General features: G+C 42.9%; 1 protein-coding gene across 1 annotated transcript in view; it reads right to left on the minus strand.

Annotated features, from left to right (window-relative positions):
• GALM (galactose mutarotase) overlaps positions 1 to 20,185 on the minus strand; it is a 47,923-nt gene extending 27,738 nt beyond the window's left edge. Inside the window, 5 exon segments of the mRNA XM_054570215.1 lie at positions 997 to 1,009; positions 2,346 to 2,427; positions 7,594 to 7,800; positions 11,663 to 11,817; positions 19,960 to 20,185. Of these exon segments, the coding sequence (XP_054426190.1) occupies positions 997 to 1,009; positions 2,346 to 2,427; positions 7,594 to 7,800; positions 11,663 to 11,817; positions 19,960 to 20,149 (647 nt within the window). The 5' untranslated portion in view covers positions 20,150 to 20,185.
• Between the last annotated feature and the right edge of the window lie 4,041 nt (positions 20,186 to 24,226).

A 24,226-nucleotide genomic window follows, 5' to 3' on the forward strand; every position in this document is an offset into this window, starting at 1 on the left:
CTGAAGCCAGGAAAACATTCAACACTGTGATGCCAAAAATTGGAATCCATTTATCTTGATTTCTCTTTCTTATTTTAATTAGTTTCAGAGTCACTGAATTTAGGGAAGTTTCTAATTCCTGCGGTTAACTGAAGTTGCTGTTTAGTATGCAGGCTCACATTCTTACTTTTTGCCTCCTAAACATTTTGATCTAGCAACCATAAACACAATCCCATTATTTTAAAGAGGTCAAAATGAAACAAAAGTGCTTCCCTAAAGTAAGGCAGATACCTATTTAACTTAAAGTAACATCTTATTTGGTGCCCTGGACTTTGTTGTTGTTTTTTTTTTTTAAATAATTTTAGACTTACAGAAAGGTTAAAAAAATATGTGTGTGTATCCTACACCCACCTTTCTCTAATGTTAATATGTTACATGGCTATGGTACAATGATCACAACTAAGAAATTTGACATGGGAACTACACTATTAATTAAACCACAGACATTGCTAGAATCTCTCCTGAGTTCCCACTGTTGCCCTTTTTCTGCCTTGTGATCCAGTCTAGGATCCCACACTGCATTTTGTTGTTGTATCTCCTTGATCTCCTCTGTAACTGTTCTTTAGTCTTTAACTTTCATGATCTTGCTACTATTGCAGAGTACTGGTTGATTATTTTGTAGACTGCCCCTCAGTTGGGTTCATGGGATAGTTTCTCCTGACTGGATTGAGCTTATGCATTTCTGGCAAAACACCACGTAAGTGATGTACTTTTTCAGTGAATCACATGACGGGGAGGATAATGTCCAAACGTCTTGTCACTGGTGATGTAAACCCTATTTACTTGGTTAAGATGGTGTCCTTGACTTCTAATTGCTCATATGCTGTCATGCTAAGCATATGAGCAGAGATGACAGCTGAAGTAACAGCACCCTTACGTGAGGTGGGATGGAAGGGAAAGGCTTTCCTGACCTTCCACAGGTAGCTGCTGGCTGATAGGCTTATCAAGGGCAGTTACCCTGACGAGTTGCCTGAGAGAACGGAACACAGGGCGTCAGCAATCTGACAAAGGAGCCACGAGGTAATACCTCTGAGAATTTGCTGTCAGACACAGGCAGGGGACCTGGGTCAGCCAAGGGGGTCACATGAGGGCAGCCATTCTTCCCAGGGGAAGAGGAGCTGGTGAGGAAGTGTTTATGTCTTTCTGGATTTCTGCTCTTCCCCTCATTCTCTACTTCTGTTTACTTTAGTTTTCTGAGACTATGCCCTCTACATTCACCTGATCTCTGATTTTAATGAAATCCCAGTAAGAATATTGGGGTAATTAAGTTAATTCCCATAAGCTGCCACAGATAACAGCGGCCATCTGCTCGTCCCTCCACCTGACACTGGAGGAAGAAGGGGGCACACTCACGAGCCAGCACAGAATTACACCACTCAGTCCTGCAGATAACACACAAACCAAGATAACGCGTTCTTTCTTTCTTGTTCCAAATTGAGATGTAACTCACATTCTACCAAATTCACAGTGTACAGTTCAGTGGTGTTTGGTGTGTTTACAAGGTTGTGTAACCATCACCATTATCTATTTCAGAATATTCTCATCATCCCAAAAAGAAATTTCGTACCCATTGTTACTCCCCATTTCCCTCTGCCCCTAGCCCCTGGCAACTCACTAATCTACTTTCTATCTCTACGGATTTGCCTGTTTGAACCAAAGTACTTTTCATTCCAAATAATAGTAACCAAGATAATCTGAGTCTAGCTAACGGAAGATCACACACACATGCACACGCGCGCACACACGCACCCATGAAGTTTGATTTTGGCAGCACCTCACTTCCCCCTTTGATACCTTGCTTTCCCCGTGCCATCCCATCCCCCAAACTGTGTCCAAAGGTGACTTGCCTGCGTTTGTCTTGCACAGGGTGCAACTCATTTTACCCTTCCCTCTTCTATCAAAAGCCATGTGTCGTTCTATCAGTGCCCTGCATTTGTGAGGTAACGTTCAGGTAAATTTATCTCTGCCAAGGTGCTAACAATGAACAGATTTACATTTTAGTAAAGAACTTCTGGAACCTAAGGCTCAGCTACGATGACCAGAGGACCCAGTGTATTTGGGACTGTGCCAGTTTATGCCTGTTGCCCTGGCTTAATAATAACATCCTCTTTCCCTCTCAAAAGGGTCCTTGTTGGGGTGTTTAATTATATGTTCATCCAACCTTAACCAAAACAAATGATGAATCATGGTAACTAGGGGCCTTTTGGTAAGGCAACAGGGAAAATAAATTTAGGCAAATGAAGTTTTGATGTTTCTCAAATTGAACCCCAGCTCCACATTCCTATAAAAAGTTAAAATTCACCAACCTGTAGGAATCAGGGTTTCATCCACAGGCAAAAAAGCATCAGCTTCTATAGTGACTTCGTGGTCATAGATATTCGGGGAACCCTGGGAGGGAAAAGGTACGGAAAAAAGATTTAAAGCTTAGTCTTATTTCATACATTTGTTTTATAACTTCTCCTGCAGAAATGTTTCAGGCATTGACAAAAACTTTAGAAATCTCATTTGACCTATGGTGATGACTGATAGTTTCACTTAAATGTGGGCAGACAGGCCCTCAAAAGAGCAGCTGATTGGAAGAAGCTTTCAAGCATGACCCCAGCGTGCATTTTCGTTATGAAATGGAAATTGTAAAAATGCAAAGTCAGAGAGACGCCAACGATTTGAAAGCCTTTTGCATTTTGGCTGATTAGCAGAGGGCTTTCTCCCACACTCCTCACATGCCAGGCAAACAGAAGAGCAAGCGTCAGCAGCCTGCAGCACAGCGGCTGGACGGCTGGACAGGCAAGGCCTCTGGGCGGAGGTGGGGCATGTCACGATTTCTCTGGCCCAGTTCCCACCCAGACACTCCCAGCTACACGACAGAAGCCCGGGTGTCAGATCTAGGGTCCTTGCTTTTGAGACTTTGTCCACCTCCTCCATAAAAATGCACCCTGCTCTTCTCAGGGAGTCAAAGGCTGGTCAGTGGTCAGAGGCCCAGAGTCTAGTTCCAGCGAAGTGGCCCCAGCGAAGTCACCTAAACCTTCCAGATTCTCATTTCCTTCTGTGTAAAACTGGGCTAACAATGCCCCCCGCCTATTCCAGGGTACAGTTTAGTAAAGACGTGTTGTGTTGCTTGCAAATTGGAAGATACACATGTACATTTCTAATTTAAGAGGTTCTTTTTATTATTAATAGGAGTTTATTTTAAAGCTTCGTGCAGAAGATATGAAAGGGAAACCAGATGGGGCTTTTATTTAGCGAATAGTCAAAAATAAGTTAAACCAGCAGTTCTCAACTGCGGACGATTTTGCCCCACTGGGAAAAAATTTGACAACGCCTGGAGATATTTTTGATTGTCATGACTCGGGGTGGTAATGCTAATGGCATCTGGTGGGAAGAAACCAAGGATCCTACTAAACACCTTACAGTGCACAGAACAGTCTCCGGACCCCTGCAATAAGGAATCATCTGGCCCAAAATGTGAATGGCACCAAGACTGAGAACGCTGCGCTAAGCTACACTGGAGGTTCTGCTGGGTCCCTGAGAAGTCAGCAGACAGAGAGCACTGCGGTTCTCGGAAAACAGGCGCCCACGGACAGAAAGACTCCGGTCCACATAATTAAATGAAGTTGTCCTAAGGAGAAAGGCCAAGATTTTAGAGATCTTGTGAATGTCTGTCTAGATAAGACAGACAATGTTTTAACTGCACTGCTAAGGTCCGTTTCTGAAGAACATCTCTTGCATTCTCCCAGCGGGTACCTGCTGGGCAGGGGCAGGAACAAGGGGCCGGCAAGGCCAGGGCAGAGGCCCCCTCTCTGCTTTCGCTATATCTGCGCCTCCTGTTTGGTCCCTGTTCTCACCTGGGAAGGCAGGTCCAAAATGGGAGGGGCCTACAGCCCTGCCTAGGGCCGCCCTCGACTGGAGGGGTCCTCTCCTTGTGTGGCTCTCCATGCTGTCACTCTCTCATGCCTCAGGGGTGCTCACAGCCCCAAAGAGGCCTCTGGAACTGAGGGGCATCTTCCCTCTGATGAGAGAAGAGAATTTGAGGTTGCTTCCTTGGCTCTATCTATTCGCCCCTCAGTTCAAGTTTGAGTTGCGTTCTATTGTATGAACGTATCACAGCTTGTTCACCCATTCTCCTGCGGATGGACTTTTGGGCTGTTCCAGGTTTTTTTTTTACTATTATAAATAAAGCTGTTTAGGAATTTCCTTTATCTGTTTGTTTGTCTTTTAGTACTACAGCAGGAATAAAAATGATTCAATATGAAAATCACAGCCCAGATAAGCTGATGAGTCTGAAGGAAGAAGCCTGGGAGGAGAAGGAAAAAAACAATGACTAGGCACCCAGTCTCTTCGTGGGTCACTAAGCAGCACTAACATTCCTTCATTAAAGGGAAGCATGCCTCATTTCATGACTCTCTGACCTGGAATAATGCAGTGACCTACTGCAGTGGAATATTACTGTTGGATTCACTCCTTTCTAGGCTGATGAAAACTTGGCAAAGAATGCTGATTCACAAACAGAACTTAGGTCCATCTCTCAGTTCAGTATTTGTTTTGGGAAACTTGGCTTGGCTGTTACTAGTCTGTAACATTAACCATTTACAGAGCTCACTGTGGCCTGCATGGGGCTTTCAAAGCCTTTTTGTGGTGCATTGCCACTACTGCTGCCTTAACTCAGCTCCGAACCACCTCTAGCAGGACATAACAGACACTATTGGTTACTACCCAATTCATAGCAACGCCTTTACCAGCACCCTCCCTTTCCCCTGGAAGAAGGTTGACCTGTTGATTTATCCTATGCTAGACTAGATATTCTGAGAAAGAACCCCGACCCTGGACCCAGAGGGCAAAGCTTGATTGATCCAAGCCAGTCATGGTGGTCTAATTCCCTTGCTGGTGATTGGGTTAGATAGGGCATAGGATATACTTCTGGCCAACAAATGTTAGGGAAAGTCTGGTGGGGAGCTTCTGGGAAAAAGTTTTGCTTGTTCGGAAAAAAGGAACATTAGTGCCCTGACCATTGTGGCTCAGTTGGTTGGGTGTCATCCCACAAAGCAAAAAGCTGCCAGTTCAGTTCCTGGTCAGGGCACACGCAAGAGGCAACCATCAATGTTTCTCTCTCGCATAGATGTTTCTCTCCCACATAGATGTTTCCCTCCCTCTCTTACTCCCTCCCTTCCTCTCTCTCTAAAAATAAATAAAATCTAAAAAATTTATAATAAAAAACAGAACATTAGAGATATGAAAAAAAGGAATAGGTCCTTTTTTTGTCTCCAGAAGTGACTGTATGAATTTCTGGAGCTGAGGCAACCATTTTGTTACCATAAGGGAAGAAAGGCCAAAACGCTGAAGAAGCAGAATGGTAAGATCGGAGAACCTGGGTCCTTGATGACATACCCACCCAGTCATACTGGAATCGCAGTGATTGCTTTTCATCTCACGTCCCCCCCAGCCTGCTTTCATAGCTCCCCAGATAAAGTTTCAATAAGAAACATGTTCTCCCTGTTTTGTGTTAGGCAAAAGTAGGTATAGCCAAGACAAAAAACAAAAAAATAGATGAGAGAGAGAGAGAAAACAACCAATCTGCAACCCTCATAACTTTGCCACTCTTCGAAAAACATAGTTCTCCCTTATAACTCAAAGCCTGGCCCCAAGTAGAACAAAAATACTACTATTAAATTTAAAAACCAAACAAAAGAAGAGAACATATAAGTTGAGCTGACTACCTTAAACACCAAGGTTTGACCTACTTCCTTGGGGAGGGTTTAAGATACATGATAATGTGTCCATGGGTAGGGCAAGAGATGTTCGGAAAATATAGAGGCCCCGTGCCCCCAGTCCTGGTGACTGACCACCCACTCTTACCTGAGCGCCCCTGAAGGCTGACAACACCTGACCCTCCTCAACCCTGTGGCTAGTGGCTGCGGATTCCACCTGCACTTACTAAGACAGTGTACAGGAGGGAGATGACGCTGGCCACCCTCCTGGTCAGGCTTTGTGATCTGGGAAAATACTCAGTCTCTGGAAAGAGATTCAGAAATACCTGCTACTTCAAGTCCCTGTAGGATTGGAAGGACGTAAAAATGCTGGTCAGGAGGATTCTGCGGCCAGGCAAATGGAAAGAGCATTAGCAAAGCGTACATTGCCATCAAGTCTCCTCCACGGGAACACACTGGCAGATGTAATCCTTCTCACATAATTTCTTTCTATTTCTGAATCTCTTCCTTTAGACCACCCTGATTATAAAACAGGATGTCCTAAATATATAAAAATGTGGAAAATAGTAATGTCACCATGATCTGTTACCTACATAAAACCATTAATATTTTGTACTGTTTTTGTCAAGTTTCTCCTTGAAGTTATTTTAAAAAGTAGGGTCTTTATATACATTATTGCAGAGCCTCTTACGGCTGGGCGCTTTGCCTTTTTTGTGTGTGTTTTGGTTTGTCTTTAAGATCTCAAGAAGGACAGAGGAAGTTCCTGAAGATAAGGAACAAGCAAATGAAGAAGCATCTTTCTTATTTTTAAAGGGAGAACTTTGGAAATTATATAAGAACCAATCAACTCATGCTATTTGAAAAGATCCTAGGAAAAAAAATCAGCAGATCATCAGCAAACTCTTAAAAGGGTGCAAAAATACAAGATATTACTAGTAGGCTGTGAACATCATCTTGTGGTAGAAAAATATACCAAAGTGATTCAAGAACAGTAGAAAATGATGAGTGCTTTACATGAACAGGAAGTAATAGATATAATCTACAGAGTTCAGCTAAGCTTTTTTTATTCTGCCTCATGCAATAACCTCTTCAACAAGCTAAAATATTAGCGTTAGGAAGGAATGAGGTAGTTCAGAGGTTATCTAAGAGGGGTTATCAATGTCTCTACACCATACTTAGGGGGAGCTGCACAGCAGGAACCTACAAATATTGGCAACATATCTAAAGAGGTTGGGCCGAGCACATTTCCAAAGGTCGAAGGGTGGAAAGCACTTCACTTGGAAACAATTTGCGGGGAGTAGGAGTGAAGTAGGGTGAGCAAATATAAGTACATTACTGGATGAAAGGGAATTCTTTATTTTTTTAAAGTTTATTTTTCTAAAGTTCATTAGAGAGAGAGCGGGGAGGGGAGAGAGAGAAGTTGAAACACTGATCGGCTGTTTCCTGCACATGCCCCAGCTGAGGATTGAGCCTGCAACCTGGGCATGTGCCCTGACCAGGAATTGAACCAGCATCCTTTTTGTTATGGGATGATGCCCCAACCCACTAAGCCACACCAGCCGGGGCGAAAGGAAATTCTTAAAATAGCTCTTAGTTGTCTGAGCATATGGGAAACAGAGAATTCTCTTGGCGGTACGATATACTCATCCTATCTTTCTCTACAACTTCCATTTATTGAGCACCTGCTATGAGCCAGATGCTTTGCTGGGCATTTTTCATCATCGAGAGTAGTTTCTTGCTGGGTTGGTCTCTCCAGCCACCCCCCCAGGTCATTCCACAAAGCACATGGCAGGAGAGAGGACACAGGTTACATGTGGCACCACTGCAGGAGAGTAGAGGCAAGGTCACTTACCTGGCCCGCCAGGTTGAAGTAAGAATGGTTGGTCAGGTTGACTGGTGTGGTCTGACTGGCCTGAGCTCGATAGTTGACCACGAGCTCCCCACCATCCAGGGTGTAGGTTACCCAGACTTTTAGCTCCCCTGGATAATCTTCCTCACCATCTGGACTGACCCGTGAGAACTGGACGCCATTTGGCAGCACCTGAGGGGTCCAGAGGACCTAGAAAAAAAAGTGTGTTCAAAGCTGTTTAGTCACTCCAACCCCCAGCTCAATGCCATTTTTCAAAATTAAAGACAACTGATTCCAGGAAGGGAAATGATGATACAATCAATAAGGTTTCAAATAATAGCCTACATTTTAATTATTCTAAAATTCTGTCTTATACAGAATTTGATCTGAGAGAAAAATTTTTTTTCTCTTTATCTACTCACCCTTCCTATCCTCTTTTCCCATCAATTTATATGTATGTGACTACAATATTTTCTCCCCCTACTTTGAAACTTTTATTTTTTTGAAATCTCAGCACCCTATTCTAAGTGTAGGAATATAGCAGTATCTGCTATCTGCCAATAGCATTAAAAATAACCTTCATAAATCAGCCCCTCCCTCCAGGGGTACTATTTACAAATATTTATAAACAAACACCATGAGGATCTCTATAGTCCCTGGGCACATGTTCCATTAGGAAAAGTTCTAGGCCACAAGTCAGGAGTGCTGATTTGGGGGCCAAGCTTGGTCCCAGCTCACTATGTGACTTTGGTCATTAATCCAGTCCATAAAATAAAGGGGTTGAAAAATGATCTCAAAAGTTTCTTCTCATTCAGGAAAATATGGTTCTAAGAGTGGAAAGAAAACTATGAAGAAGAGTTTTCTGAAAGAGTTTTTTGCTTTTGAAAATAGATACAGGAATCTTGGATTAACACAGTGTTTCCTCCCAAGTTTGCCTTAGAGGCCCCCCAGTGACACTTACAGGAAGGGGAAAACCAACATTTACTGAGTGCTCATTATGAGCCAAGGCCCTCGTCTGGAAACTTCGCAGACACTATCTGATCTGTCTCAGAGCTGACTTACCGTAGGTGCCATTGTTCTCATTTAGGGATGACAGAGCTGAGGCTCAGAAAAGATAAGCTGCTGTCCCAGGCCGCACAGCCAGTAAGACAGTGCATTTGAACCCAGTGGTCTGATCCTGTTCCCATACTTGACATTGTTAGAGGATGAGGTGGCCAGAGACCGCTCAGTCCCTTTGGGGAGCCCTGGGATAAAGGGGTCTTTGGCAGATGTGAGACTGCCATTTGTTGAGTGCTCACCAGCCACTGGCATGGCGCTTTACACAAGTCATTTCGCAAGGTAAGGATTTGGTGGAACCTAACAATAATAATAATAGTAATCTTTGCAGGTCCAAATAGTTGAATGGTGGCAGTTTCACATGGTTCCAAGTAATATCATTACCCCCATTTTACAGATGAACAAACAGAGTTCAGTGGAGTTAACTTGCTCACTTCTGCCTCCCACATCCCAGGGGAGTGGAGTAGAAACATTTACCACTTCGTGTCCACTGTTTAAAGGGGGGGAAAAATCAGGTCATACGTGTAATTAGTGACAGATCTAGGATTCAAATTCAGGTCTGGTAGTCTACATTATAACACACCTTGGTTTCAGTGAATGTTTTGTTTAAATCCCCATGAGGTGTGGCCAAGCACTGCCATCCCTAATAGACTTGAAGGGAAACAACCCCTTGGGCCTAAGGAATGGTCCATGAGCCCAGGCTCTGCCCACATGCTCCTGGCTGGATCTCTCAGTGATGTCGCATTTGCCAGGCAGGGGAGCCCAGCGGGAACGAAGGTCTCAGCCTCCACCCATGGTGAAAGCAGCTGGTATTTGAACCGTATTCACTGACCTTAGTAAAAAATTAATTTTACACCCTAATTACCTCCCAGAAATGTTGACTTTTCAAGACACTTAACATATAAAGCCTGTTATATATATGATCAAAGAAAGAAAAAAAGAATCTCTCAAATGGAAAATTTTAGGAATAAAATATTTGAAATAAAATGTTCTTAGCTTACTACCCAGTTTTTCTCCTTTAGAGAGAGGACACAATGGAAAGATTTTTGTATAAACCAATATTATCAGATAAGTACAGTACTGTGAGGAGTATAATTTCTATTCATGGAAGGATTTCCCTGACCCTGTAGTTTTGAAATTTCCAGAAAATTCCATAATTTGCACCTTTAGGCCTACTTATACCATTTCGAATCCTGTCAGGTTATTCAAATTTCATCTTTAAAAAATGTGTTGGCCCTGGAGAAATAGTTCAGTTGGTTAGAGCGTTGTCTCAGTGTGTCAAGATTGTGGGTTCGATCCCTGGTCAGAGCATAGACAAGAATTAACGAATGAAGGCATAAGTAAGTGACACAACAGAAAGTGTCATATGACACTGCTCATGGCACTACATAAAAACCTACTGTTCAAAAACTTTCAGTGGCTCCATAAAAATGTTCCAAGTCTTTTTCCCCTTCTCTCCAGGCTGTTGCACAGTCATTCTCTCCAACAGCACCACAGAGAATGAAATGCTATCCTTTCTTCAAGGGCAGTTCAAATGCCACCTCCCCAGTTGCTATTAACTTGTCTATATCCAGTTGCTCTATCACACCCCCTGTGGGTTTGTTGTGGCCCACCTATAACAGCTGTTTATGGAAGGGTCCCACTCCCTCTCCATACTGTGAGCCTCAAAAACCTTCACCCTATAATGTGTCTTGGTTCATAAAAGGGGCTCATCAGGCACAATGCATTCAAGGATATGTATACGTATACTCACTATTTGTTATGTTCACACAGGGCAAACATGTTAAACGACACCACAGAAAACACAACAGGAGAATAGAAGGAAAGACAACAGGCTGGAACAAGGGGTTGCTCTGAGGCTCCTCTAAAAATCCGTGTCCAAGCAGAGCTGGGTCTAACTTCCTCTGGTTGGGGTTTGCCCACGGACCTGGCATATTCCAGAGACCCCTCTGGCTTAGTGCCTCCCTGGCGTGAGGAGTCTCAACGTTCAGCAAAAGGGAACTGATAGGGCAGCATGGTTCTAGGCCACAGACAGGAAGCTAGTGGGACAGAGGAAGCAGCGAGTGACCAGCTTCCTTCTGAAGTATATAGGTGGTGGTCAGAGGCAGGAGAGAAGAAATTGTGATCCTAATCCCGTACATGTTCTTGTCTTCTCCAGGAAATAACCTGGGTGCTATAACTGAAAGGCGAGTTAACTACTGAAATTATCTCTGTCACAGCCTGAAATTAGACTAGCTAAGAGAACCACTTGGGGTTAACAAGCAGACTCTCACCTGGCCAGGAAGCAGGAGGCCAAGCATTCCCACCTCCGGGAGAAGCCGCTTGATCAATTTGCTTTCCTAACCTTGTTTTTCCCGGGATTCATTTGGGGAATGGGAGTTCTAATGTGGAAAGGGGGAACTGGGGAGCATATGAGGTAACGCTGAGCCACAGGAGGGTAGGCCTGAATGCAGCAGGGCTTACTGGCAGACACAGGGGGCGGGGGTTGTTGGATTGGAGGCACCTCCCAGCGGTGGCCGTGGTGGACAGCAGCACATGAAGTGCAAGAATGAGGGCTTGTGGCCAGGCAGCCTGACTTAGGAGCGTGTGGCCTTCCAGACCCTCAGATGTCTCCTCTGGTGTTAATACAGGGTGAGAGAGAATATATGCAAATACCTTGTTTAGGAAGTACGTGGTTAGGTATTATTCTCAATCCACTTTCCCATCGTGCCTAAGGTCAGCTCCCTGATCACAACATTATGAGAAAGTCCTTCCTTTTCTTTCCTAAGTCAAAGGCCATTGCCCTTCCTTTCATTCGGGGCTCTGCTGCCCGTTACAGTCAGGGGAGCTAGACAAGGTTGGGTCCTGGAACAGGGCCAGCGCACCCGCTCCTGTGAACCATGGGAGCAGCCTCTTTCCTGACCCACGTTTCCATTCATTTGCTCCAGGGCCTAGGATTGCGCCTGGTAAACAGAAAGTATGCTCACAGGCGCTTCGTGAAGTGTGCCGTAAGGACTCAGCCCAATCTCCCACTCACCTTATCAAACCCTCTGAGGCCTCCATGCAGACTGTTGGGCCCATTGTTAATGGCCAGCTTATACTCCTTCCCGTCTAACGTGAATGTTCCTTTGGCAATTCGGTTGGCCACCCGGCCCACCACTGCTCCAAAGTAAGGCTGCTTTTGGAGGTAGCCTGCAAAGACATGGCATGACAGGGGTTTTTAACACTTCAAACTTAAGGTGAGGCTCACACAGCTATGCACCACTTTCTCCTGGGAGCACATCCTTGTGGAAGCATAGAAACATGGTGTTCTCTATACATGGACTTCTCCCTTCCCAAAAGTAGTAAACATTTTTAGAGAACTTTGCAAAGAACAAAGAAGAAATTTAAATCATCCTAATGTCATCACCAGAGAGAACCACTGTTACTATTCTTAAATATACCCTTCTGTCTTCTAGCATACGCCTACATGTGCACTTCTTCTTTTTATTGAACTGGGGTCTTAGTATACATGCTGCTTTGTAATTTGCTTTTTTTCCCCCCTAGGCCAATTAATTTAACTAAAAATTAAATTTTCATGTAGTCTGGAGAAGAAACTAATCTCATCTTTTTTCTGTTTCATTGAAAAAATCATACAGTTAGTACCTTAAAATGCCCTTTAAAGAGTGTTAAATAGCCCTGGTTGGGTAGCTCAGTTGGTTGCAGTATCATACAGATACTCCAAGGCTGCGGGTTTGATCCCTGGTCAGGGCGCACACAAGTAGCAACCAATGAATGCATAAATAAGTGGAACAATAAATTGATGTTTCTCTCTCTCTAAAATCAATTGGTAAATTAAAAAAAAATGTTTTTACAGGGTGGTAACTAATACATAAGTATATAGAGTAGGCTTGCCAGAGGAAATATAGGATGCCCAGTTCAATCTGAATTTCAGATAAACAATGAACACTACTTTAGTATAAATATGCCCATGTTATTGTTATACGTGGCACATATCCCATTTTAAAATATTCATTACTTATCTGAAATTCATATTTAATTGGGCATCCTATATTTTTATTTGCTAAATCTGGCAACCTTAATGAAGAGGAAAATGTGAAAACTCTCTTCTGCCTCTTGATCCCTCTCCTTCCCAGTGGTAGCCACTGCTAACAGTTAGGCATACACACTTACTTTTTAAAAAATCAGCTACATATAAGCACATACAAATATCCAAACACAGATTCTGTATATGTATACAAAGAGAATTATACCCAGGGTAGTCCAAACTTTTGGCATCCCTGGGCCACACATTCAATACACTGCAACACGTAATCACAAAAAAATCTCATAATGTTTTAAGTAAATTTACGATTTTGTGTTGGGCTGCATTCATAGCCATCCTGGGCCACATGTGGCCTGCGGGCTGTGGGTTGGACACCTCTGCATGTTTTGCAACGTTTTCAGTTATCAAATGTCTTAAGATCTTTCCATGTGACTACACATATCCACCAACCATATTTATTTTTTTAAAAAGAGATTTTATTTACTTATTTTTAGAGAGGAAGGGAGAGAGAAAGACAGGAAGAGAAACATTGATGTGTGAGAGAAACATCGAATGGTTGCCTCTTGCACACGCCCCAACTGGGGACCAGGCCCGCAACTGAGGCACAGGCCCTGACCAAGAATTGAATCAGTGACCTTTTCCTTTGTGGGAAGACGCCAAACCAACTGAGCCAAACTGGTCAGGGCCCATATTCCTTCTGATGGCTACATGGCATATTCATAAGCATAAACTGTTGTCAGCTTTCTATGAGGGTTTTAAAAGAAATATAGCTAGTGTCCTGTATTTACAACTTTGTCCCTGGGCATTACAGTACTTTCTTTCTCTTTAAATTCCTCTATGCTATAATCTTTTAGTTTAGATTACATTGGCGGAGATTAAAGTTTGGAGTTAGTTTGTTTTTTGTATTGTCACCAGGATTACTTTCTGTTCTATTTTTCACTCAGTTGCCCTCGCAATTCCATTCCCCTTTCCTGTCCTGCTGTGTATCTATCACATCTACTGTGGATCAAAAGAGTATGCAATTTAAGCCTATGAATCATTTTTACCACGGCTGAAGGGGCTTAGGATATAGGTCCTGAGCCGATTAGGCCAGTTACAGGTCACAGGTTCCCATTACTCAACTGGCTGGGCCTAAGTGAAACATTAATCTTCTCTTCCAGGTCTTTCCTGGTTCACTTCTTTGTTAACCTGCAGGTCCTCAGACTTCTGCCCATAGACTATTGTAACGGCTAACAGTGTGTGCTTTCAAAGTCTCAGCCACTTTCTAAGTGCTCTACATTTTACTCATTTCATCCTCAAATGAGTAAAATGTAGAGCATGCTTCTATAAGTTAGACATGATTAGTGCCCTCATTTTATAGGTGTGGAAACTGAGAAGAGAAAGGTTAAATAACCTGCCCCCACTCAGCTAGTTATGACAGAACCAGGATTTGAATGCAGACAGCCTGGCTCCTCCATAAATGTTCTTGAGCATGACATTACCTGGGAAGCACGAGGCTTTCTGATCAGTTGACCTTACTACCGTCTCCTAGTACTAACCAGGCAGAGTCCCCTAGCAATTCCCACCTCTCCCCACTCTCTTTTCTCTTTCTGAAGCTGTAGCTTTAAAACCCCTTAGACTGCGTAACCAAAGGAACCCCAAGGGGCCAAATAATCTTTTCTTGGTTTTGCTTCATCTTTGTTTTTGGTTTTTAATAGACTATTTTTTTTTGAGAGCAGTTTTAGGTTCACGGAAAAGTTGAGCAGAAAGTACAGCGATTTCTCAAATACACTCTGCTCCTACACAAGTACAGCCTCCCCCATTATCAACATCCCCACGAGAGTGGTACATTTATTATAATGGATGAATCTACATTGACACATCATCATCGCCTAAAGTCCATAGTTTGCATTAGGGTTCACTCTTGGTGTTGTACATTTTATGGGTTTGGACAAATGTAGAATGACATGTATCCTCCGATATATCATACAGAGTATTTTCACTGCTCTAAAAATCTCTGTGTGCTGCCTATTCATCCTCGCCCATCCCTTGGGTCCCTGGCAACCACTGGTCTTTTTATTGCCTCCATAATTTTGCCTTTTCCCGAAAGTCCTGTAGTTGGAATCATACAGTACCTAGCCTTTTCAGATGGGCTTCTTTCACTTAGTAATACGCATTTCAGAGTCCTCCCTGTTTTTTCATGGCTTGACAGCTCATTTCTTCTTAGCACTGGATAATATTCTATTGTCTGGATGTATCATAGTTTATTGATCCATTCACCTACTAAAGGACATCTTGATTACATCCAAGGGTTGGCAATTATGAATAAGGTACTATAAACATCCATATGCAGGTTTTTGTGTGGGCATAAGTTCCTAACCCCTTTGAGTAACTACTAAGGAGCATGATTGCTGGATCATGTGGTTAGTGTATGTTTAGTTTTGTAAGAAACTACTAAAATGTCTCCCAAAGTGGCTGTGCCATTTTGCATTCCCACCAGCAGTGAATGAGCACTTCTGTTGTTCCACATCCTCGTCAGCATTTGGTGGTGTTAGTGTTCTGAACTTAGGCCATTCTAATAGGTCTTGTTTTAATTTGCACTTCCCTCATGATACATAATGTGGAACATTCATTTGTTTTCCAGGAGTTCAAAAATGTGAAGAAAGCAGAATTTCTGTTCCAAACTTGTTTTGCTCTATCTATTTTTGACTCCTACAATGACTCATTCAACAAGTGTACACTGAGCCCTTTCTCTGTCAGTCACAGCTTAGCAACATTGACAAATCCAACATCAAGGTTGCTGCGTCAGGGGCTTGCAAGAATTGCCTCAGAAGAGACTGTGTTCTGGAAATGGTTAATAATAAGCTCATGGAGGTAAGAAGCACTTGGTCCTTGATTTAGATGAAGCCTTTTTAAGGATTAAACTGTAACAGCAGAAACCACTGTTCCCAACTGTCTCTGGAAAACTCTTTAAAAAAAAAAAGATTTTTATTTTTATTTATTTTTAGAGAGAAGAGAAAGAAGGAAGAAAGAGAGGGAGAGAAACATCAATGTGCAAAAGAAACATCAATTGGTTGCCTCTTGCACATTCCCAACTGGGCTGGACTGCAACCCAGGCACGTGCCCTGACTGGGAATCAAACTAGCAACCTTTCAGTTTGCAGGCCAGTGCTCAATCCACTGAGCCACACCAGCCAGGGCTGGAAAACTCTTTAGAACAAATGGATTTTGGATTTTATACTATCTTCGTATGTCACTAAACTTTTATATCAAATCAGAATTACAAAATGTGACAGTCCTCAAATTATGAATTTGACTAAATTCATGACTAAAGAGCTTGTTTGAAATGCAGAAAGTACTGCTTTTTATGAAAAAAAAAAAAAAAAAAAGAAGGAGTTTCTAGGTCAAGCCAGGAATGATAATTTAATCAAATCAAATGCTGACGTAAGATCAAAGAAAGGAAAAGATTGTCCTTTATTTATTTATTTTTTTGAGTAAGGGACTAGCCAGAACATAGGCATAAATGCTTAATCATGGGTATGGTCCTTTCCATTCCTCTAACATCTCAAGGATCCCAGCTACCACATCCACCTCAGATAGCCAAACCTTAGCCAGAGTGCCCTAAAGTCTCAAATAAAATTGCTCACTTGTCTCAGCCAAAACCTCCACACCCTGATCCACTTTTCTTTGGCTTTTTGAGGAAAACAAACATTCCTTCAATTGACAAGCACTTTAAGCATCCCAAATATTTTATACATTTTTAAATGGCTGCTGGTTGTCCTCAATGAATCTCCATGACATTTTTTTTTCAGTGCTAACAAAGTGAAATAAAAAGTTCAAGTAGTGTGAGGGAAAATATTTGGGGGGGCAAAGGAAGGAAAGAAGATAAAAATTAATTATTCACCATAATTAGACACTATCACAGCTGATAGCACATTGAATCATAATTATCCACCTGCATTAAGTGATGAAATAGGTCTGAAGAGGTTAAATAACTTGCTCAAGGTCACATTGCTTTAAGGGACAGAGCAGATTTAAACTAAGAATCCTCAATGTTCCTATAAGGGCGTTGTTGGGCATCTATAATATTAAACTGCAGCCTCTACTCTTGTCCCTTTTCCTCAGGGGCACTCCCTCTAATGAACTCAGGTTTCCTAAGAGCACTAAGTTTTATTTTTTGTAATCTTCCATAATGGCTCTCTTGGCAGTAATAGCTGGGTGTCTGGTGGTAACTCGGGAGGAAGGCAGAAGGGAAGGAGTTGCATTGATTGCGTGAGTAGGCTGTTTGTACTTGTGGCTTGTAAGCAAATATTCTCATCACAGGTTTTGAAAAAAGTCATAAGAACTGCAGGTGGGTCATGCAGATGAAAAACATTTAAAAATATTTTACATACAAAAAAATAGGAGAAAAACTCTCAGGAGGCATGGCTGATTTTTCCCAGCCTGTAACTAAAAGATCATATAATCTACCTCTTTAGAATTCTACAGAAGAAAGATCTCCTTTTCCCAGGAAGAAATCGAACCATTCTGGCCTCAGGTCATGGCTATCATCCAAGCAGTTTATATAATCTATCTGGGAAATTGGAAATAGTTCACATCTAAGCCGGCAGTTACAAAAGGACCATGTCTCATGGAATTATCTATGCTTAGCCTTTTCCCATAGCTCAAAACATTTTTGGGGACAGGGCAATGAAGGTAACTTCTTACTCTGTCACATCTTATTGCTTTAAGTTGTTTGCCTCAGTTTGTTTATATAACATCTACATACTCAGACATCATTCAAGATCATATAGTGAATATTAAGTCTCCTTCTTAGCCTTGTACCACAGCTACCCAGTGTCTTTGCTTAAGGACAACCACTGTTGCCAATTTCTTAACATGGGTTTTAACACACTAGAATTGATCAAAATAGCAGAGAGCCATTTCATACCACTGTTACGTGCAGCTTCACAGTGGGAACACATTGGTAGACTGTCATTGTGCAAGCATCATAGAGCACACTTACACAAGCCTAGATGGTCTAGCCTACAACGCATCTAGGCTAGATGGTTGGTATGCTACTGCAGTACGTGTGGTCTGAACTTGACCAAAACATTGTTATGCAGCCATGACTGTATACTGATTGAGACAATTACGCTTCCTGTTATAAAGGCTTCTTTATTTTTGGCAGTACTAAAAGAATCTACAAAAACCCGAAGGACAGGGCCTTAAAAAGGGAACAAGTTGTCACCGGCAATAACCCTGAAGAAGGCTGAATACATTAGAAACTATTACTTTATAGTCTGAGGGATTTTCCCCCTAACTTCTCCCTTCAAAACCGCTCATTTTCTTTTAAAATAAATAAATTATCTAAGTTATAGCATAGGAATGAAAATGTCTCTTGTTTTTTGTGAGGCCTATGATACACCCTGGTTAAGAAAATACTCTTTAACTTTCTCAGCAGATGTTAATAACATGTAGGGCAATACACTTCAAGTCAGGGGATCTGTGTTTTTTCCTCCCCTTTAAGAGCATTCGAGGATAGTATTTTCTCTCACCCAGACTCCCACAAGAGTCAGACTCATAGAGACAACTGCATAAATACCCTCACAATGTTGGCACTTCTATGCCTGGTGCTTCCCAGGTGCCATGTCACCGAAAGACACATTTCGTATGAATTCCAGAAAGACACCTTGTTCTTTAAGATCCATGGGACTCACATCAGAACTAAAAAAGGTATGAATTGAGTGTGTGAGTATAGGGGGAGGGTGGTTACCTCCTGAATGGTGATAAGGCAGAGGTGGGAATGAGATGATACAAGCAGGTGCTCTTAGTGTATGGTCTCCAATTCTTTCCTGGTTCTGCAGTTGGAGGCCAAATACCCAATTCTTTGACTCCATAGGCAATTTTGCACCAGTCAAGTAATCTCTTCATGGCTCTGTTTCAGCCTAGAAAATAGTTACACTACTAACAGAAAGAGGTGGTTCAGCAAAGTGATTCTAAAGAATCCTCTTTTGTCATTTGTCAACCCTCTTGCCTTCTGACTTTGAAGACAGATGTGAACCCCCACCCTCAGAAATTCAAGGGGACATGGCGCTGATTTTCCACATATCCCTACACCTTCCCACCCGTGAGTCTCCTGAAAAGATTTGCTGAAGTTACCAAAGAAATTCTGCTGAAGATTACCTACCCCCTCTCTAAGGCAAGCTGTGGAAGCTCCAAGGCAGATAAACACAACCAAAGGGCAAGGAATAGAACCTTCAGGAATATAATACTTAGGATATGGGGAGCAAATTTCAGTCTCCTAAGGAAAAACCAATACTCTCAAGAGTTTTCTGCCTCCAACCATGAGCCATGCTACAGATCTAAAGAGCCAAACAGACAGAAAGACACACCTAAAGGAAAACCTCAAAATTCCTCTCTAAGTAGATTTTGTCCATGCCTCTACCACTGAGCTGAGGACCTTAATTCTCAACACTGTCCCTTTGCCAACCTTACTTCAAACCTCATTTTCTGTCTAGTTGCACCCCTACTGCAAAGAGAGCACCAACTACACTTTGCAATCAAACTGCAATTGTAATTATTCATTTATGCAATTATTTGGCTAATGGCTATGTCCCCAGCTAAACTGCAGCTCTATGAAGGGGGACGGGGGAGCTGTCTGTCTCATTGGAAGAGATCATTGAATTAACAGTTTTTAAATGTATGTATTAATACGTCATCTTAATTGCCAAGGGATTCCAACAGAATGAAAGTCCACCCTAGTTGGAAGGAGACCTCATTTCTAGACAATGAGGTCTTCTGCCTTCCATTGAGTAGCCAGGGCATGCTGAGCATTAACCCCACCCAGATCAAAATGGGTAAGCTGTCTACACGCCCTGAGCATTTCTAAGACAACCAAGCCTCAGAGAGAATCTGATCAAGGAAAAAGGAAGTAGAAGAGGCACGCCTTTGATTTTCCTTCTAGAGAAAGGCCACGAGGCAGGGACTGGGAGCCACGCCCCCTCTAGCCTGCTTTTTCCTCTCCAGCCCTCACAAGGATCAGACAGTTCAAAGATCGCTCCAGGGTTGCTGGAGTTTAATCTTACCCTCAACTGACTTTTTAATCAATCGAGGCAAAGCCTGAATGGGTAACCAGAGGCCAAATCTTACAGGCGTTGCCATTCATTTTCTCTTTTTTCCAAGCCCTGGATCACAACCCAGTGAGTTAGCAGGATCCAAACACTCCTGCCGGTCCCAAGTTCGGTCCCTTCCCTCGATTCCTGCCCTGCGAGCGGAGTGTGCGGGATGGGCCTGAGGCCCGCCCGCAGCCTGGGGCAGGGTTCAACCCACCTGCCAACTCGGCAAAGCCGAGCACCACATCTGAGGCTCTGCCCTGCCTGTCTTTGACTTCCAGGGCCGTAATGGTGCAGCCCCAAGAGATGATATCCACTCTCAGCAGGTCTGACTGCAGCCGGAACTTCTCCACGGTTCCTGCCCCCGAGGGCAGCTCCCCGAACACGGATCTGGTCACCGAAACCATGGGGAAAGCTCAGCGAACTCCTGCCGCCAGACTTGTAGTGACTGAACTTTACCGGAGGAGGCGTGGGACGCGGCGCCAACTCCTCCCCTTCCTTGCCTGGATCCAGGGAGTGACCACTCCTGCAAAAAATATCCTCTGGGGCCCTTCTAATAGTTTATTTGCCTAAGGGTCACCTGAATGCAAAATTTCCACTCCTGCTTGTAGTTCTTTTCCTTCCCTAACCCTGGCTGCATTGCATGTTGGGAATGGTAGTCTTTTGGGAGGTGAAACTGCATTTTGGGGCCTGCAAGTCGCTCTAAACCCAATCCCGAACCTGCAGGATTCTACCCGGGTCTCTTGTTTGGCCCAAGCTTCTCCACATGCAATGAGCTGTTCATTAAAGGTGGTGGCTGACTTTCAGATTAAATGCTGGAAAATGCAGAGAGCAGAATTAGAGACAGTGAGACAGATATTGGGGGGAAATTCTGGTTTTAAGTGAACTCTTTGATCCCGAGGGAAAGAAGTACAGGGGTGATTTAGAGAAGGGGTAAGGAATTGCAGGCGTCTTGGCACACCGCACACTCACTGTGCCACGGCAGGGGAAGGCAGGGGGAAGCCCTGTACATGTTACAGCGGGAGCCACTGCCCAAGGGCTCTTCTGACTGCTGGCCAGCGGTGGCAGACCAGATAAGGTCCTTTGTAGATGGCCAGGTGTATGTGACGGTGATTGGAGGCAGCCTTCTGCCTTCAAGGGACTGGGTAAGGCTATCTGCCTCCTCTTGTTCCTGAAGCCCTGAGTCTCTTTAACATGAGATTAAGGAAACAAACATTTAATAAGCTCCTCATAAATATCTGATGCTGTACAAGCAGAAAAATGCTGTAAGTATATGCCACTGGGAAAGACACCGAGGTCACTGAAGACTTGTCATGCCTTAGTTTGCCTCAGAATTATTTGCAGAGATCTTTTTTTTAAGAGAGAGGGGAAGGGAGGGAGAGAGGGAGAAAAACATCGATGTGAGAGAGTATCATCAATTGGTTGCCTTCAGCATGTGCCCCTACTGGGACCAAACCTGCAACCCAAGCGTGTGGCTTGACGAGAAATCGAACTGGAGATCTTTCGATTTGCGGGACCACACCCAGCCAACTAAACCATACTGTTCAGGGTGGCAGAGATTTTTAAAATGCATATTCCCAGGTCTGTCTCTGGACTTTCTGATTCTGTGAATCTAGGCTGAGACTTGGGAATCTGTCTTCTTCACAGGTTCCCCAGGTTGTTCTAATGCAGCTTATCTGGGAACAAACCTTGAAAAATATTGCTCTAAGCTTTGATGACTAATTTCGGCCTCCTCCCCCGCCCTCCTGCCCCACCCCCATAGGCTCTGAGGGCAGAGGACTAAAATAGAGCTACCAAAAGCCTTAATAGAATTGTCAGATAAAATACAGGAGCCTGTGTATGTATTTCTTTGCTAAACCTGGCAATGCTAGAAGTGCGGGGCCTGGGAAAGAAGGGTGCTGAAAGCCTAAAGGCATGTTTTACTTGACTGCATACTCATCTCATCTTTGCTTGAAGCTGCTTTTGGTCTGGTTCCTAGAGGCTTCAGAGGGAATTCAGTTAGACTGTGGTGAGTGCCAAAATCATCAATGACTAAGAAATTAGGAGAATTGGGATCATGTTTCTGGAATCTGATGCTAATAAAATACGACTGTCTCTTAGCTGTCTCTGTCTGTGTAGTTGGAAAGAATATTTAACATTCTTGCCACAAACCCTCAACTCTCATTCACGAAACAGGGGAATTCTGATAGCAAAGGAAAATGAAAGCTTGCAACAGGCTTCAGTGAAGCATAACACATAATAACAAAAAGACCCAAACAAGTCAAATTACAGACTGCACCACACGTACAATAACCAATAAGCACTGTTGCGTGAGGCTTCATCAGAAATTCTCATGAACTCTGCAACCCTCATCAGCCCACTTAACATTTATGGCTGATTCATACACAAGCCCTTTTGCTTCTGCTGTGTTAGCAAGGATGACTTAGAATCTCTTCTGTGAGCAGGAAGACTGCATTTTCTTTTCTCAGCTGCCAGTTCTCAATGTTTTGCCAAGCTCATGTTGTCACCAGGAAGAAATAAATGCATTTGGGTAGCCAAACCCAAACGTCACAGGGGAGGTCTTATAGCGTGGCTTGATAGAAAATGAACATACCACGATGTCTAAGATATAAGGAACACACTTCTTTATTTAATCTTCCTTTTGCTTTTAAGCGTTTAACATGCTGAGCCAAATAGGGTTACCGTGTTCTGGGGCAGCTGTCAGGCGCAAATCTTGAGCTTTCTCACCAAAATATCCCATTTTCCTAGTCCCCAAGGTTGGATTAGATCAGAAGCAAACTAGTAATCTTGAAAAGGAAACATTGTCAAATTCTAGGAGACAATTAATTTTATTTTGGGGATGGGAACTAAGGGTAAGGCTGTGAGGTAAAGGGAGAAGGAATTGTGACATTTATATCAGTGAGGAGTTACTTAGAGTGGATAATTTTTCTTTCCATTAGAGATGGGAATACAAATGAAGGGTAAGTTCTGTCACTGTTCTCAGCTGAGGGTTAGTCCCCAAAGCTGAGTGCTGGGGAGCTAGAAATGAGGAAATCTGAGCTCCTGGACCCTGGGTTCCATCTCTTCATTCTACACAGAAACTTCAGGTGTGCCTTTCCTGGGACCCGTCAGACTCTGGGCCCATGAGCACGGCTGGCTCCAAAGCATTAAGCCATTGACAGGTTTCTATGCAGAGGAAACTACTCACAATAAAAACAACTCACAGTACCTCAGAGTTCATCTCTAAAGAGACCTAGAATAGGTTGTTTTTAGTCAGATTGACACATTGCCACCTTCTTGTTTTCTTTCTTATTGCTTTGAACTCCAGTAGTATTTATCACAAGTTCTGTTCATTGTGCACTCAGCATGCACTGTTTTAGATCTTTCCTTATCCTTCCATGAGTGCCTTTAATTGTTGCAATTGTTTACTCACCTATTGGCTCCCTGACTCAACATTTTGACTTGTCTGTATTTTTTCTAACCTAAACATCACTATACTTGGGTTCAGATGGAAACTACTTGTGTCTGGAAAACAGGAATATCTAGTTCTTTAGGTTCTTGAGAAGTGAAATTCTTCACATTTCAATTCAACTCTATTTCATCAACAATTTTGGAAGGAACAGACATTATGGGGGCAGGTGAGAAGTTACTGAGGAGGACAGATTAAATTTAGCTGTACGACATGTTCATTTGTCAAATATTCAACGAGTATGTGCCAGGCATTGTGCTGAATGCCAGTCATATATTAATAAGCATTATCCTTGTCTTTCAAGGAGTTGACAGTCTAATGTAATAAATGCTCATCTCTGTCCTCCATGAAAACTTCAGTAAAATCTTGAAAATTTATTACCAGTCCATGCTGGATGAAACAAAGTGCTAGACTGGCCTCAAAGTAGTCATAATTTCAGGGTTGCCCAAAGATGATCAGTCATATTATGATTATTTCACAATTACCTAGCACCAAGCATAGTGACTGGTAATATTAGATGCTCAATAATTACTGAATGAATACATGACACATTCATAAGTACAGTGTTGTGATGGAGAATTGGCTCTGGTGGCAGAAGACCTGGTTTCAGAGGCACTGGAACTTACTGGCAATTTGTTCAACTACTCTGAACTTCAGTTTCCTCTTCTATAAAATGGAAATAATATCACATGGTTGACCCATCCAATTATTATTAATTGATTGCTAGTAAATATAAAGTACTAAAAATATACTGGGCACCATGATAAGCATCTCTATGAGTCAGTCACTATCATCTGATACAGATTTTGAGATTGGGAGTGATTCAGTAACTTGTTCAAGGTCACATGGTAAGTCAGGAAACCACTATTTGATCCCGAGCAGCTTGACTGAAGAGATAGGAGCATTTAACCACTTCCTTATATGTTGTCTACTACTGAGGCCAATTGAGAGCATGGATCCCAAAGCACCCTGCAAATTCCAACTGATGTAAATTATACCAATGTAAAATGGTCATCTTTTAATTTCTATGGTAATT

The sequence above is a fragment of the Pteronotus mesoamericanus genome, unplaced genomic scaffold (assembly GCF_021234165.1).
Source record: "Pteronotus mesoamericanus isolate MK-2021 breed Mesoamerican mustached bat unplaced genomic scaffold, CSHL_Meso_final contig_101, whole genome shotgun sequence".
NCBI lineage: Eukaryota > Metazoa > Chordata > Mammalia > Chiroptera > Mormoopidae > Pteronotus > Pteronotus mesoamericanus.